The 16642-nt window shown below is 51.8% G+C and overlaps 1 protein-coding gene across 4 annotated transcripts; it reads left to right on the top strand.

The window, feature by feature from the left end:
* The first annotated feature begins 4320 nt into the window (after positions 1-4320).
* Positions 4321-16636, top strand: LOC127394745 (ectonucleoside triphosphate diphosphohydrolase 4-like). 4 transcript variants are annotated; one of them, XM_051640914.1, is made up of 10 exons: positions 4321-4340; positions 9183-9300; positions 9548-9745; positions 10169-10374; positions 11387-11537; positions 11625-11728; positions 12383-12442; positions 12959-13113; positions 15339-15505; positions 16185-16636. In XM_051640914.1, exons 2-10 carry the CDS (start codon positions 9293-9295, stop codon positions 16582-16584), a joined length of 1449 nt encoding a protein of 482 aa, XP_051496874.1. In that variant the 5' UTR covers positions 4321-4340; positions 9183-9292; the 3' UTR covers positions 16585-16636. The 4 variants fall into 4 exon arrangements, with proteins under 4 accessions (XP_051496874.1, XP_051496873.1, XP_051496875.1 ...); XM_051640913.1 differs by lacking the exon at positions 4321-4340 and adding an exon at positions 8295-8356; XM_051640915.1 differs by lacking the exon at positions 4321-4340 and adding an exon at positions 8295-8356 and having other exon boundaries at positions 12959-13089.
* The last annotated feature ends 6 nt before the right edge of the window (positions 16637-16642 follow it).

Below are 16642 nucleotides of genomic sequence, written 5' to 3' on the forward strand. Positions count from 1 at the left end.
CAACAGATCGTTTGCTCATCCAGGCCACGAGCAGCCAGGTTTTTAGTGAGAGTTCTGTGGGGAACCGTGTCAAATGCTTTTTGGAGGTCCAGATAGACCATATCCACAGCCTTTCCCTCATCCAGTAGTCAGGTGAACAGGTTATAAAAGGAGATCAGGTTCGTCAGGCAGGACCTGCCTTTCATAAACCCCTGCTGACAGGGCCTGATCCCCTGGTTTTCCTCTAGAAGTCTTCTAATGACACTCAAGATGATCTGCTCCGTGACCTTTCCTGGTACTGAGGTCAGACTGACAGGTCAACAGTTTCCCAGGTCCTCCTTTTTGCCTTTCTCATAGATGGGTGTTACATTTGCTGCCCTCAAATCTCCTTTCAGGGAGTTGTAGAAAGCAAGAAGGTCTCCCCTCAGCCTTCTTTTCTCCAGGCTGAACAACCCCAGCTCCCTCAGCTGCTCCTCCTAAGGAGACACCTGCTCCAAACCCTTTGTCACCTTCACTGCCCATTTCTCTGGACACATTCAGTCACCATCACTGAGCTACTGCTTGTGGTCCTTTCCATAGTTGAGGGGCCCAAAACTGCAGAGAGTGCTGGAGGTGCAGCCTCACCAGTGCCAGCACAGGGAGAAGATCACCTCCCATCACCCTGAACATATTTGTGAACACGGATGAGGTCGCCCCTCGGTCTCCTCCAAGCTCAAGAGACCCAGCTCCCTCAGCCTTTCCTCATCAGGATGTTCCACTCCCTCCAGCATCTCGGTGGCTCTGCCCTGGACTCTTTCCAGCAGCTCTTCAGTTACGGGGGGCCTCCGTGTCCCCAGACAGCCCCAAACACTCCCCAAAGCACAGGTGAGGTGACAGGGCCAGCTGGGGTCTTGTGCTGCTGCCCTGGTGTCTCAGGGCAGCTTTGCCTACGACAGGTTTTATTTTGGCTTTTGCTGTCAGGCTTTTCTTGGTGATTCAGCCCAGTGCCCTCTCTTGTCACTCTGTCCAGCAGGGCCAGGACGAGGAGCCACTCTAACTCCCCTGCATGGCCTCGAGCTTGGGAATGGGGAAGGAGACCTCCTAGAAGAGCTTAGGGGAGGTTTCTGCCCATCCCTGTGGAAGTTTTTTGGGAAGATGGGGTCTGCAGCGTCCACATCGCCCACCACAGCTCCTGCTCCCCTGCAGAGCCAGCAATCCTGGCCTGTCTGTAGCAGGAACAAGCTCACCCCATGCCCCTGCACCCCCCAAAATGTTCTTCTTTCCTTCTATTTTGTCCAATCTCTTTGTTCCAAGATGAAATTGGCCCAAACCAATTCCATTCCAAGAGCTGGAGCCCAGGTCTTTGCGTCTCCCAGGGCTCCGGGAGCAGCACAGACTTTTTTTTCATGCCTCTCTTTGGAGGTTGATTTGGTTTTTGACCTTGCAGAGAAGGTGACGTGGGGCAGCACGGGCTGAAATCAAGGTTAAGCATTTGCAGAAAGCACCGTGATAATGCAGAGCAACTTCTTGCTGCCTGAGCCTTGGAGGAGCAAGTCAGAAAACAAACCTCCAGGGGCACGAAACAGCGGGAAAATCAAGCGCTTGGTTTTCCTGCAAACCAGGGAATGAAGGTCCATGAGGGGAGAAGAGCCTGGTTTGATCTCCTGTCCAGGTGCCTGGCGGAGCAGTGTTGGGGCTAGTGTTGGTATGTGTTGTTCTTCTCCCTCCAGAGCTCAGGTTTGTGCCTGGTAGCCTCTGTTCTCCGTGTTCTGCTGGAAAAAATGACAGTAATAACAGCGTCACGGCTGTGACTCCCTCCTCCCTGCTCGTGGGTCCCTGGTGGTGTCTTCTGCACCCAGAGCAGCACTTGGATAAGGGAGTGGGAAAGCCAGAGGTGAGACCTGGCCACCATCCAGGTGTGTCCAAGCCATCACCCTGTCCCCATGGTGTCCTGAACCCTGGAGAAAGCAGAGAGCAGAACTTCCACGAGATGCAATTTAAGGCAGCAGTTGCTAAATCTCTCCTTCCTTTCTCCCCCAAATCCTGCCCCTTGGCAGAAGCCACTGGATTATCACAGCTTTGTTTCCTCCAAAAGAGACTGAACCAAATCTAGGTTGCTGACAGGTGGTTGGACCCCATGTCCTCCAGCTTATATGACATTTTGGGCAGCAACCTGCAGACAGGCAACACCAGGATGGTCACCCCTGCCTGCTGGATGTAAATCAAACACAGGCAGCAGAGATTCCTTTGGGTCAGACAGCCTGGCTCAAGGAAATGGATGACTGAGAACTCAAAAGAGGAACACTTTCCACTATTGCTCCACTCAGTTTATTGTGGTTTTCTACTCCATAAACAACAGTCAACAGCAGATAATCTCCTGCCAGTGCTGCTGGCAGGGCAGGGGAGGGTGGGGAAATTGCAGTGTCACCTTAATGAGCCCTTTCCCCTACAATCTTCTGTCTTGCTCCCTGATAAGTAATCCTATGAAGCAGTCTGGAATATGGTGTTCCAGGTAGGAACAGGTTATATTTTAACCCTGAGGAGCACTGGCACAAGGAATCCTTTCTTCTCCATGCCCTGGGCCAGCAGGGAGCTGCTGTGGCCAGAGATGCCAAGGCAGGGATGAACAAACTGAGGGTTTTCCCCACGTTCATGAAGAAGAGGGGAAGTTTTTAATCAGTGGTGGAGGGAAAATGGGGCAGGGAGTCTGGCCTGGCTTGTGATCTGGTCGTGTCCCACGTCCCACTGGCAGGAAATGTCTCTTGGGTGGTTTCCTGCCATCCCTGGCGTGGTGAGGAAGACTCAGTCCTGGCAGGGCAGCAGCACAGGCAGCTCAGCTGGGTTTACAAAACCCTCCTTTGAAACAAGCCTTGTGCAACCATTCCCTTGCTGCCTCCCGGGGGAGCACAACCACTGCTGGGAGCTCCCCCGGGATTCTTAGCAGGTCCTTCAGGTGCTCCACAACCCACAAACTCCATCAGGGCAGAGAAAAACAAGCCCAGAGTGAGGGTATTTGTGCTGTTCCAAGCTTGAGGCTGCCCAGACCAAGCTGCTTTGTGGACTGACAAGTCGATGCAAACAAAAAGAGAAAAGCTTGGCTGCAATCTGCACACACATTGCATCATTCCAGGATGAATCAGACCCACGGATCTGAGTCCTCACTGGTCTTCAGCCCTCTCCACAGGATGGCTTTGAAACAGCTGAAAAGCAGGAGGAGAAATGAGAAACCTCCTGCAAAATGGAGTGAAACCACTCCTGGCTGTCAGCAGTTCCCAGCCAAGGAAGGTGCCTGCAGCCCCTGGGCCATCTGCCAGTCACCCCACAGCTGATTAGGGGACCCAGTTTTGCTTATCACAGCTTCTTGCCAGGCAGGAGGTGCAGGACACCCTGGCTGCACCCATGCTGATAAGGCAGGAGTGTCCATTTTGGAGGTGGGCATCTTTGGGGAACCACAGAAATTGGGCTTTATCTACCAGATCCAGTGAGATGTGTGTGTGGGGTTTGTTGTGTTTGTGGGTTGTTGTTGGTTTTTTTTTCCATTTTCCAAGCCTACAGGTTCTCTAACCTTGTGTTCCAGGGTGGGTTTTATCCTTTCCATGTGGAGCTGGGAGTGCTGAGCTGGGGGTGAGGAAGGGGGACTCCACCTCCAGTAGCACGAGGCCACCGAGCAGCTAATGACAGGACAGTTGTTTTAATTGAGGGGTTCAGCAGCAAGTAATTAGATTTGTAATTGTGGAAAGCAAAAGGTGACCCATTTATGGCACGGTGTGAAGTGTTCCCTTTAGAGGAGAGCAAATTTATTCTTGTTAAGGGCATGTATTTACAGTATTATTTGCAGCACAAGCAGCCTTGATGTCCCCACAGGCTCTTTTATTATTTGTTTTGGTAGCCTGTGGTGCCAGATGCTCACACTGGAGGAAGGATGGTTTTCCTATGGGAATTATCCCTGCTCTTGGAATGCCAGTTCCTCATCCTGCTTGCTGTGGATGCAGCCCCTTCCTGGCACAGCAGCACTTCAAATCACAGAGTCATGGAATGGTTTGAGTTGGGTTTGGGGTTTGCCCAGGGAAGCTGTGCCTGCCCCATCCCTGGCAGTGTTGAAGGGCAGGTTGGATGGGGCTTGGAGCAACCTGGGCTGGTGGGAGGTGTCCCTGCCCATGCAGGGGGTTGGATCTGGATGATCATTCAGGTCCCTTCCCACCCAAACCATCCCATGATTGTCTGCTATGATACGTGTTCCACTTATTTTTTATCTCTGTGTTAGCAAACAACGCCACAAAAATAAGCAAACAATCTTGTTTTGTCTCCAGGATGGACTGACCCACTTAGTTGAACATCAGAGTGAAGCATCCCCTGGTTTTAAGCCCTACACCAAGATGCCAGTAAGTAGATCACTCCTGGAAAATCAGGAACATGAATCCCTGCTCTGGTACAAACTCAGGGCATCTCTTTTTTTGTTTGCCAGAGCAGCACTCCAGGTTACCAAGGTATTTTTCTCATAACCAGCAGGTGAATAATACCTTTAGACATGACAGCTCAACCACATCAGGCTGATGAAGGCAGAGTGAATTAGGGAGCACTGAGCCCTCAGGATGCTGTGGGGTTTTTTTCCTGAGCCCAGCCAACAAAAACCTGCAAACTCAGCACTTCTGAGCCAACACAGGCAAACCCAGCACAACATTGTGGTGAGAGCCTGGCCCAGGTTGCCCAGGGAAGCTGTGGCTGCCCCATCCCTGGCAGTGTTGAAGGGCAGGTTGGATGGGGCTTGGAGCAGCCTGGGCTGGTGGGAGGTGTCCCTGCCCATGCAGGGGGTTGGATCTGGATGATCTTTCAGGTCCCTTCCCACCCAAACCTTTCCATGATTCCATGATCCTGCTCTGCCACTGACTCCTCAGGTGGCCTTGCTCAAGTTGCTTAGTTCTGATGGCCTTCACCACCTTTTCTGGGCAGGGTTTGGTGTGTTGAAAAAGGGCAGTGAGCAAAGGGCTGGTGAGATGAGGGCTCTGCAGAAGGTGGCCAGGGCTGGTGGGCAGCCCCAGCCAAGAAGGAAACCAGCTTTATTGGCTGGTACATCTCAGGGGAGCTTTGAGATGGGAAGAGGGATGTTTTGACAAAGGAAGAAATGCAAGAAGAAAAAAAATCCAGCTGGGAGGGAAGGTCTAGCCCTTCCTCCTCCTCCTCCTCCTCCTCCTTTGTGCCCCTAGCAGCCCCAAAAAACCTGAGTGTCCCCCTTTGATCAGCACCACCCACCCCAGCTGCTCCGTATCGCCTCGCCCTGGGAGCTGGTGCTGGCTGATATTTGGGTGGGTGTGGTGGGGTGGGGTGGGGGGTGTTCCCCCAAGATAGGGACCAGGACCCCACTCCCACCTTGCTCCAGCTGCCAGGCTCAGCCTGTGCCTGCCCTAGAGCTGGTTTCTCCTTTGGAAACCCCCCCCTCCTTCCATTGGGGGATGCCCAAACGTCCAGTGAGATCCATGGCACTTGTCTGGGTCTCCATCAGTCCATCCAGGCCCCCATTCAGAGCCATCCTGAGGATTTGAGCAGATTTATCCCAGATTTCCTCTGGATTGCACAAAGGGGAAGAAAGCAGGATTTGGTGCTTGGAGGAAACCTTTCTCCCAGGCAAAACTCCAGGAGTTCTCCATGGTAGGAGCATCCCAGCCCAAATCCAAGCTCAGGACCCACAGGCCTTGGGGAAGGTTTTCCTCCCACTGGTGACAGTGTTCAGGGTGGAAGGAGATACATCCACAACCAAGGAATATTTCCTGCCTTGCTGCACAGAGGCTGCATCTGGAAACAATTAAGAAGCACAAAACCAACTTGCACATTCCTCCCAGGCCTCCATTTTGTGCCCCTGCAGATTCTGGCAACAAAGGTTGAATTTCCTTGAATTTCTGCCTTATTTGTCACCATTTGGAACACCCAGTCCAGCCCAGACCAAAGCTCTCCAGTGACACAGAAACCACCCTCAGCCCCCAGGGAACCATCCCTTGGCTCAGCTTTTCCTTTGCAAGGTTTGATGGCAGAGCTGGATGGTTTCCTTCTTTCTTTCTTTCTTTCTTTCTTTCTTTCTTTCTTTCTTTCTTTCTTTCTTTCTTTCTTTCTTTCTTTCTTTCTTTCTTTCTTTCTTTCTTTCTTTCTTTCTTTCTTTCTTTCTTTCTTTCTTTCTTTCTTTCTTCTTTCTTTCTTTCTTTCTTTCTTTCTTTCTTTCTTTCTTTCTTTCTTTCTTTCTTTCTTTCTTTCTTTCTTTCTTTCTTTCTTTCTTTCTTTCTTTCTCCTTCTTCCTTCTTCCTTCCTTCCTTCCTTCCTTCCTTCCTTCCTTCCTTCCTTCCTTCCTTCCTTCCTTCCTTCCTTCCTTCCTTCCTTCCTTCCTTCCTTCCTTCCTTCCTTCCTTCCTTCCTTCCTTCCTTCCTTCCTTCCTTCCTTCCTTCCTTCCTTCCTTCCTTCCTTCCTTCCTTCCTTCCTTCCTTCCTTCCTTCCTTCCTTCCCTCCTTCCTACCTTCCTTCCTACCTTCCTTCCTACCTTCCCTCCCTCCCTCCCTCCCCTTCCCTTCCCTTCCCTTCCCTTCCCTTCCCTTCCCTTCCCTTCCCTTCCCTTCCCTTCCCTTCCCTTCCCTTCCCTTCCCTTCTTTTTCTTCCCTTCCCTTCCCTTCCCTTCCCTTCCCTTCCCTTCCCTTCCCTTCCCTTCCCTTCCCTTCCCTTCCCTTCCCTTCCCTTCCCTTCCCTTCCCTTCCCTTCCCTTCCCTTCTTTCATATTTCCATTCCCCTCCACAAACCTCCTACTTGTGGCTCCATCTCTGGAGATGCTGCAGCACCAGGACCTGCCAGCCCTGCAGTCATTCCCCCCAGCTCACAAGCTACTTTGAGGTTGAATTAAGCTTGGAAAGGGAGTGAGGGGCTGCCCAGAGGAGCTGGGATTTAACTTTGTGTGCCAAGCCAGGATGGATCCCACCACCTTGCTGGCCAAACGTCCATCCTGGCACACCCAGCACAGCTTTCCTTGCAAGTTCAAGGCCTTTTGCTCCACTGTGGTCCACACTAATGATTTATACCCATGGACAAGGTCTCTAAATCCCAAATCCTAAAGATTCCCAATGTCTTGGAGAGCTGGAGCAGGGCTGCAATGCTCCCTCCAGCCCCCAGCAAAGCTCTCCTGGGCGACCTGTGGGGCAGCAAGGGGTGAAAGAGAAGGCTGGAACGCTACAGTTTGGGATGGCAGGAGGAATGGGAAGAAGTGGGAAAGCTGGAGCAGCCTGACTGGTCCCAATCCACCCTTCTGCAAGGGCCAGGGCCCTCAGGAGAGCAACTTTTGACCTTACAGAATCGTTCAGCCCTGGAAAAGCAGCATTTGAGCCACCAGAGTTGTATGCACCACCCTCCAAGCCCTGTCCTTGGACATGCAGGGACCTCCCACCCTGTGCCACACTCCCACAGCACCTGAGGCTGAAACTTCACTTCCCAGGACCCCAGGAACCGCTCCCACCAGCAGAGGGGAATCCTCAGCAAACCCCAACCCGCCTTCCCACCGGCTTATTCCCAGGATAAACTTTTTCTCCCCACTTTTTTGGAAGGGATCTCTGGGGCGCTGCCTCTCAGTGGCGAGGCACAGCAGGCTCCTCACCTCGCTGCCAACTCTCCAGCCCCTGCCGGGCAGGGAGAGGCTTTTTCCCTGGGGTTATTTTCCGCCGGATGAACATCTCCCTTACCCACATCATCAATATTTATAGCCCTAGCACCCCGTCTAATGATAACACAGAACCAAACATTTATCTTTATCTCGGGACGTTTCCAAAAGTCCATCTATACGCTCATTTGCTGGTTCTAGATGTATATTGGTCTGGTTAGAGCAGCCCTTGCCCGCTATAGATTCGTGTATAGTCACAGTACTCCCCCAGCAGCCTCCCTGGCCACGCCCCCTGCACCTGTGACCACGCCCCCTGTACATGTGGCCACGCCCCCTGCACATATGGCCACGCCCCCCAGCCTGTCAACGCCGACTCCCTAAACCGAGCCCCCTGCTCTTGGCCACGCCTCCCCACCCCCTGACCACGCCCCCTCCTAACCCTGACCACGCCTCCTCCCACCCATGACCACGCCCCCACACGACCACGCCTCCTCCTACACATGGCCGCGCCTCCTCCCTACCATGACCACGCCCTCCACCCGCGACCACGCCCCCTCCTACCCCTGACCACGCCTCCTCCACCTCCTCCCCCCGCCCTGACCACGCCCTCAATTACCATAACCACGCCTCCTCCCGCCATGACCACGCCCCTCTCTTGGCCACGCCCCCCTTGCAACCCTTTTAAGCCACGGCTCTGCCGCTGCGTCTGTGCGTCACATCCGGCGCGGCTCCCGGAAGCGGCGGCGCTGCCGTTGCTATGCGGCGGGGCGGGAGGTGAGCGCAGCCTTGGCCGCCCCGGGTGGCGGGACCGGGGACCCGGAGAGCCGGGGGAGCAGCTCCCGGGGGCTCTGCGGGGTGTGGGGGCCGTCCCTGGGCGCCTGGGAGGGACCCCACTCGCTGGGGTGTTTGTGGGAGGGGGCCGGGGGCGCGGGCCGGGCCGTGCGGCCTGCCCGCTGCTGGGGCTGTGAGGGGGGGGGGGTTCCCGCCTTTCTGCGGGGTCTGCGGCCTCTTTTCCTCCCCGCTCAGGGTCTGTGGGCGCTGCTGGGTGCGTGGCGCTCGGGGCAAGGCGTTTGGGTGCGTGTGAGAGGGGCTGAGGGGGCGGGAAAGGGGTCAACGAGGCCTCGGCAGGGCTTGTGCTGAGGCGTCGGCGTCTGTGGGGCTTCTGGGTGGTTGTTTTTCTCATGTCGCTGTTGTTTCGGTATCCAGAGAGTCTTCTTCTGGTGATCAAAACCCTTGTGGGGCAAGGGGTGCTTTCTTTCTCCTCCCAGGGCAGAGCAGTGGGTTCTGTGCTCTGGGCAGGTTGCTCAGATCCATGTTCACTCAGGCTTTGAAGCTGTCTGAGGGATTTACTCCAGTCTCCTCCCACCCTCAGTTTTTTTTTTAATGTTCAGGTGGAGTTCCCTGGGTTTGGGTTCATATCTGAAAATAGTTGAATCCTTCTTCACATTCCCCAGGGAGATACAGATGTGCATTGCTAAGTTGTCTCCCCCCACACAAAACAAGCCCAGCTCAATGTCTCTCACTCTGGGTGAGATGCTCCAGCACCTCCCTCATCCTTGTGGCTGCCTAGGAGAGAATTCCCATTTTCCTTTTCATTTAGGACCAGGAGAGAAATGGCTTGGCTGCTGGTGGATGTTCCCTGCCAGTCAGAGGGGACTGGCTGATGTTTGAACCATACCTGCTCCTTCTCTCTGCTGCTCATCTCCCAAAATGGGGAGGTAAGAATCCCAAAAGGTCTCTCCAATTACTTTGTGGTGCCTTTGGAGTGAAAAATAGGGAAAATAATCATGAATTCCTGGTTAATCATCAACATTCTAAGCTGGGAATAGTGTCTTGGCTACATTCAAACCAGAGTCAAAAGTCAGATGAGGAATCTTTGTCCTTGGCTTGTTCCTTTTGGGATCAAAGCCAGTTTGTGTGTGGTGGGTTGTGTTTTAATAGCAGATCTTCGTCTTGGAATTTCAGGATCAGCATCTCCTGTCTGCTTCCTGCTTCTTGGCATTTCAGCCTCTCTCCAGTGGGGTGTCCCAGGGTTCTCAACACCACTTTGAGGCAGGTGGTGGTGATGGGAATTGTGGCTGCTGCTGTTTCCCTGCTCTACTACTCCCTGGTGGTCATCAGCAAAAAGTATGGACGTGCTTCCAGGGACAAGAGATTCCACAGGTGAGAGCTGGGAAGGCTTTTGTGGGAAGGAATGGAAGGGATTTGGGTGGGGAAGAGGAAAACTGATGGGTTGTGGCTGTAAAATCCATGAAAGGGGGGGGAGAAGTGTTAAGTTAAACCCCCTGCTTGCTTTTTTGAAGCCTTTCTGATTCAAGTTGGGTTGAATTGATCAAGAATTCAGCTTTCAAGCATCATTAGTTGAACTGAGCTGCTCCAGATACAGCAAATACTGCCTAATGCATCCTTTTAGGAATGTAATTTTGACTTTTCCTTTGGGAATTTGATTCTCATGGGTCCACTTGACTCTTTCTCCTCCCCCATAGTGAAAAGTGAGATCCCTGCAATGGGAACTTGTCAAGTTCTGGGTCTGGTGTAGAGAAGAACTTTGACATGGGACTTTAATTACTTGTTTTTTTTGCTTAGATATCTTGCCAGGGTCACTGACACTGAAGCCACAGACACAAACAACCCCAACCTGAACTATGGGATCGTGGTGGATTGTGGCAGCAGTGGCTCCAGGATCTTTGTGTACTGTTGGCCAAGGCACAATGGCAACCCCCACGACCTGCTGGACATCAAGCAGATGAGGGACAGAGACAGAAAGCCAGTGGTGATGAAAATTAAACCAGGTACAGCAATGGAATTCATTTTGGGTGTCACTTCTTGAGGTCATTGTCTATTTGAAGGTGGTTTTTTCAAAGGCTGGGTGGGAAGTGACTGGGTGAAGGGCACTGGGAATCCTGGAATGGTTTGGGTGGGAAGGGACCTGAAAGATCATCCAGATCCAACCCCCTGCATGGGCAGGGACACCTCCCACCAGCCCAGGCTGCTCCAAGCCCCATCCAACCTGCCCTTCAACACTGCCAGGGATGGGGCAGCCACAGCTTCCCTGGGCATCCTGGGCCAGGGTCTCCCCACCCTCACAGCAAAGAATTCCCTCCTCATGTCTCACCTCCATCCCCCTTGTCCTCTCCCTCCCTGCCCTTTTCCCAAGCCCCTCCCCAGCTTTCCTGGCACTCCACATCTCCTGGGACTTGGTTTGCAGGGAGCTTTGTTTTGCTTCACAGCATGAAAGGTGCCACTGATAGGCAGGAGGGAGAAGCTTGTCTGTGCACTGGGTCAGTTGTTGCTTCACTTGTCAATTCACTTAGTTCTGTTTATTTAGTGAATAAATAATTGGCTTTTTGTGAAGTAACTTGAACTCATCTCAATAGGTAATGGAAACAACACAGGGTTTTGTGGGTTGTTTACAAGGGGATTAAACTGGGAGAGGCTGGAGATGAGGAGGGAATTCTTGGCTGTGAGGGTGGGGAGACCCTGGCCCAGGTTGCCCAGGGAAGCTGTGGCTGCCCCATCCCTGGCAGTGTTGAAGGGCAGGTTGGATGGGGCTTGGAGCAGCCTGGGCTGGTGGGAGGTGTCCCTGCCCATGCAGGGGGTTGGAGCAGGATGATCTTTCAGGTCCCTTCCCACCCAAACCAATCTAGAATTCTAGGATCAAACCTTCATTCTTACAGTTTGATTTCTGCAGTTCTTTTCCTGCCTTTGTTTTGGGGTTATTTTCACCTGTGTGTTATTTATCCAGATTTCCCAGGAAATCCCCAAAACTTGAGCTGCCTCCCTCTCCTATTTCTTTCCCTTCAGGCATTTCAGAGTTTGCCAGCTCTCCTGAAAAGGTCAGTGATTATATTTCTCCACTTCTGAGCTTTGCAGCTGAACATGTGCCACGTGCAAAACACAAAGAGACTCCTCTTTATATTCTGTGTACTGCAGGGATGAGGATTCTGCCAGAAAGGTTATTGCTTGTCTTATTTTTAGCCCTCAGAAGAACAATCCTGGGGACTCTACCCATTTTTAACTCCCCCAACTTATCCTTTTCCAGCCAGCAAAAGGCAATCCTGGAAGATCTGCTCACTGATATTCCTGTGCAGTTTGATTTCCTGTTTTCAGACTCCCATGCAGAGGTTATTTCAGGGAAGCAGGAAGGTAGGTTAATCTTGAGGGAGGGGGAAAATCTTGGGATTTTTGACTTGATCACTTTTTTTTACTGCTTTTTAAAATCCTGGTTTGGTTGAGAAATCTTATTCCTCAACATATGGAGTGTGGAGAGAATCATCTGCTGTGATCTGACTTGCCTATATACTTTGTAATTAGCAGTGAAATGAACTTATCTGTGTTTAGCAGGAATTTAAAGCTTTTTTCCCTGGCTTTGGGGAGGGAAGGGTAAGGATAAGGCACAAGATTCCTGCTGGAAGGAAATTTACTGGGAAAAGTGGTTTCTAAAGGAGCAATGTTGGGATGTGATCAGCTCAGGAGAGGTTTAGAACCACTCTGGAAGTTGAACAGGGTTAATTGGTGTGAACTTCCCTCACTAACTTGTCTTGGATAGGTTGAATTAGGAATTTTATGGATTATTGGGATAATATTCTATTGGGATTTTTATGTATTAGGGTTTTTAACATTATTAGGACCTGAGGGAGAATGAATAGAAGTTAAACCTTCCTGGGAAGTTACTCTAAGTATCTTAGATAATAAAATGAGCAGTAATAAATCTTGACTCACATGAAAAAAACAATCCCTCTTTGTTTTTAAGATGCTCTGTGCCAGATATTCCTGAAATAGGTTTTCTTGTGCCTGTAGGAGTCTATGCCTGGATTGGGATCAACTTTGTGCTTGGCAGATTTGAACATACAGATGATGGTAAGTGTTATGGAATGGGAAATGGGTGTGTGGAAGGACTTCAGAGATAGTCCTGTGCTTTCAGTGTTGGTGGTCATTTAGATAGATATTAATTAGACAGGTATTAATGGAATCATGGGATGGTTTGGGTGGGAAGGGACCTGGAAGATCATCCAGATCCAACCCCCTGCACGGGCAGGGACACCTCCCACCAGCCCAGGCTGCTCCAAGCCCCATCCAACCTGCCCTTCAACACTGCCAGGGATGGGGCAGCCACAGCTTCCCTGGGCAACCTGGGCCAGGGTCTCACCACCCTCACAGCCCAGAATTCCCTCCTCATCTCCAACCTCCATCTCCCTCTCCCAGTTTCAATCCATCCCCCTTGTCCCCTCACAAAACATGTGCGCAGACGCCAACGTGGACTTGATTTGTGTGTCACCTGCCTTGCTACACCAAACCAAGCTGCCCACAGGTGGTGCAGTGCTGCTGGGCACCTTCCCTGGTGGGATTTAGACTGGTGCTGGTTGTTTCCTGCAGAGGATGAGGCCGTGGTGGAGGTGCAGGTCCCTGGCAGTGAGCACCGAGAGGCCGTTTTCCGCAAGAGGACGGTGGGGATTCTTGACATGGGCGGCGTCTCCACTCAGATCGCGTATGAAGTCCCTAAAACTGTAAGCTTTGCCTCTTCACAGCAGGTTATTATCTGTGCAACTTCCTCCTTTTGATTTATTTGAATTCATCTTGGGTTGTTTTTTTCTTGTTTGTTTTTTTTTGGCTTGGAGTCCTGCCCTTCATTGACATCATGTGTCAAAACCAGAGCAAGAGGAGGTGGCGAACGCGAGTCCTTGTCAGCTGAGCAGCTCATTTGTGTTTTGTTGATTCAGACTTTGATTTCACTTAATTTGTCACTAAGTGGGCATGCATTCTTTGTATGTGCATGTATGTACAGTTCTTGAACTTGTATTTAAGAGACTGTATCCAGGTTGGATGGGGCAGCAACCTGGGCTGGTGGGAGGTGTCGCTGCCCATGCAGGGGGTTGCATCTGGATGGTCTTTCAGGTCCCTTCCAACCCAAAACATTCCATAGTTGTATGTTGCCATATTGTGGGCAACCCATCAAGGCCATGGAGATGATCTAAGACTGGAGCAGCTCTGCTGTGGGGACAGGCTGGGAGAGCTGGGGTGTTCAGCCTGGAGAAGAGAAGGCTCCAGGGAGACCTTAGAGCACCTGCCAGTGCCTGAAGGGGCTCCAGGAAAGCTGGGGAGGGGCTTGGGACAAGGGCAGGGAGGGAGAGAACAAGGGGGAATGGATTGAAACTGGGAGAGGGAGATGGAGGTTGGGCATGAGGAGGAAATTCTTTGCTGTGAGGGAGGTGAGAGCCTGGCCCAGGCTGCCCAGGGAAGCTGTGGCTGCCCCATCCCTGGCAGTGTTGAAGGGCAGGTTGGATGGGGCTTGGAGCAGCCTGGGCTGGTGGGAGGTGTCCCTGCCCATGCAGGGGGTTGGATCTGGATGATCTTTCAGGTCCCTTCCAACCCAACCCAGTTTGTCTTTCTCTTCTGGAGTTTAGAAACCCAAAGGGGTGTGGTTCTTACTTAAATCCTTACATAAACTCTTGACTTTTCCTTCAGGTTGAGTTGGTAGAAACTGACTTAACAGGAGCTGGGGTAACAGTGCAGACTGTGCTGAGGATGTAGCTGATATTTAAACAGCTCATCTGTTGTAGGAAGCTGATTTCTTTGTTTTAAGTCTGACTTGACACAACAAATTTCTGTAACTTAAATCCACTAAGTTTTGGAAGCTGGGTAACCTCCTGTTAACTCCATTAAGAAATGATTTAAATTGAGTAGAATAAAAGCCCAGTGTTCTGACTCTTGATGCACTGCTATGGTCATGTGTTAATTTTAAATCTTCCTGTGAACTGGAGGACTTGTTTTATGCAGGTTTTAATAATAACTGCACTGCCTTTCAGACAGATGGTGGAAGGAACAGTTGGGGCTGTTAAACAAAAAGATGGGATTGAGAGCAGATTGCACCAGTCAGACAGGATCTGGAAACAGGAGTAGTTGCAGATGATTGGTAATTGTTTTATGGCTTTATCTGGAAATAACCTGTTGTAAAATGGGTGTTCTGGTCATGGAACCTCTCCAGGTTTCCAGACAGAATGACAAGAGTCAAACAAGTGACTGTGACACTTGCAGTGTCACAATTGGTTTTCATTTAGAGTCAGTTGGAAGCCATGAAACCTCCTGCTGTGTTTCTGGACCTGTTGTGGATGAAGTGCTGGTGCTGCACAGCTCTTCAACATCTGCAGAGCTGCTGCAGGTGGCTGATGTAGGGGGTGTGAGGAGAGCTGAGAGGCCCTTGAAAGGCTTGAGAGCTCCAGACTGGAACACAAATAAGCAGATTATCAATCCACCCAGTCTGGGCACTGGTCACAAGTGGTAGCATTGACATGGGTAGCCTCAGCACCTACTCTTTGGTGCTAAAAGTTCCTTTAGCATCTACAGTAGCAGTTCCTTGAGTATCTGTAGTGATGATGCAGTTCTTTGCAGTCAGTGGGCTGTGAAGTAGAAGGTAACATGGACCTGTGAAAAGCAAAATGTGAGTTAAAAGGGAAGTTGTCAAGGGCACCCAGTTGTGCAAAGGACTCACCTTTAGAATCTTGGAATGGCATGGGCTGGAAGGGACCTGAAAGATCATCTAGATCCAACCCCCTGCATAAGCAGGGACACCTCCCACCAGCCCAGGCTGCTCCAAGCCCCATCCAACCTGCCCTTCAACACTGCCAGGGATGGGGCAGCCACAGCTTCCCTGGGCCAGGCTCTCACCACCCTCACAGCCAAGAATTTCCTCCTCATGTCTTGCCCAAGTTCTGCTTCATATTGCTTATATTTGATCTTGGCTCTTGTGTTCCTGCAGGAAGAAGTAGCCAAAAACTTACTTGCAGAGTTCAACCTGGGCTGTGATGCCCACCAGACTGAGCACGTGTACAGGGTCTACGTTGCAACCTTCCTTGGCTTTGGAGGAAATGCAGCACGTCAGAGATATGAGGAGAGCTTGTTCTCCAGCACAGTGCTGAAAAACAGGTACCTGCCTACTGGCATGCCCACTGGGTGGTTGGAAGGGAGCTCTGGAGATCAGCCAGTCCAACCCCCCTGCTAGAGCAGGATCCCCTAGAGCAGATCCCACAGGAACACAGCCAGGAGGGGCTGGAATGTCTCCAGGGATGGAGACTCCACAACCTCCCTGGGCAGCCTGTCCCAGGGCTCTGTCACCCTCAGAGTCAAGAAGGATTTTCTCACATTCAGGTCAAACCTCCTGTGCTCCAGTTTGTGCCCATGGCCCCTTGTCCTGGCCCTGGACACCCCTGAGCAGAGTCTGGTCCCCCCTCCTGCCACCCCCTGGAGATACTGATCAGCACTGAGGAGATCCCCCCTCAGGCTCCTCTTCTCCAGCTGAGCAGCCCCAGCTCTCCCAGCCTTTCCTCACAGGCAGATGCTCCATCCCCTCAGCATCTCAGTGCCCTGTGCTGGCCTCTCTCCAGCAGCTCCTTGGCCTTCAGCAAGTGGGGAGCTCAGGAAGTGGGGAGCTCCAGCTGGGGCCTCATCAGGTCAGAGCAGAGGGACAGGAGAACCTCCCTTGACTTCCTGGCCACACTTGACAGGTCCATTGGAGACGTGGGTTTTGTGCAGCACGAGTAAACCCTGACTTGACTATCTTCAGTGAAGTGTTGCTGATCCAGGTGTCACTTCCTCTTTGACCCAGACTGCTGGGCACACAGACTGGTCTGACTGTGGATTCCCCCTGCCTGGACCCTTGCCTGCCCCTGGATGCTCAGGATGAGATCCAGCAGAGTGGCCAGACCCTCTACCTGCGGGGCACAGGAGACTTCCAGCTGTGTCGGGAGATCATCCAGCCCTTCATGAACAAGACCAATGAAACCCAAACATCCCTCAACGGGGTCTACCAGCCTGCTCTGCACTTCCAGAACAGTGAATTTTATGGCTTCTCAGAGTTCTACTACTGCACGGAGGACGTGCTGCGCATGGGGGGGGATTACAGTGCTGCTAAATTCACGAAAGCTGCAAAGGTAAAGGAGCTCAAGTGGGTGATAAACCTGGTTTCATTCCACACTACTACTCTTGAGAAGCACTCTGGGCTGTAAAGCTTCCAGGAGGACTCTTCCTGGAAAGATCCCAAATCCTTTGATGCCTCAGGGAATT

The sequence above is a fragment of the Apus apus genome, chromosome 26 (assembly GCF_020740795.1).
Source record: "Apus apus isolate bApuApu2 chromosome 26, bApuApu2.pri.cur, whole genome shotgun sequence".
Classification (NCBI taxonomy): Eukaryota; Metazoa; Chordata; class Aves; order Apodiformes; family Apodidae; genus Apus; species Apus apus.

What these genes read in the sequence shown, in the direction of transcription:
- LOC127394745 (XM_051640914.1), top strand. An exon ending in GCTTTGCCTCTTCACAGCAG is followed by an intron (nt 13,114 to 15,338) that starts GTTATTATCTGT and finishes GTGTTCCTGCAG; the next exon opens with GAAGAAGTAGCCAAAAACTT. An exon ending in AGCACAGTGCTGAAAAACAG is followed by an intron (nt 15,506 to 16,184) that starts GTACCTGCCTAC and finishes TCTTTGACCCAG; the next exon opens with ACTGCTGGGCACACAGACTG.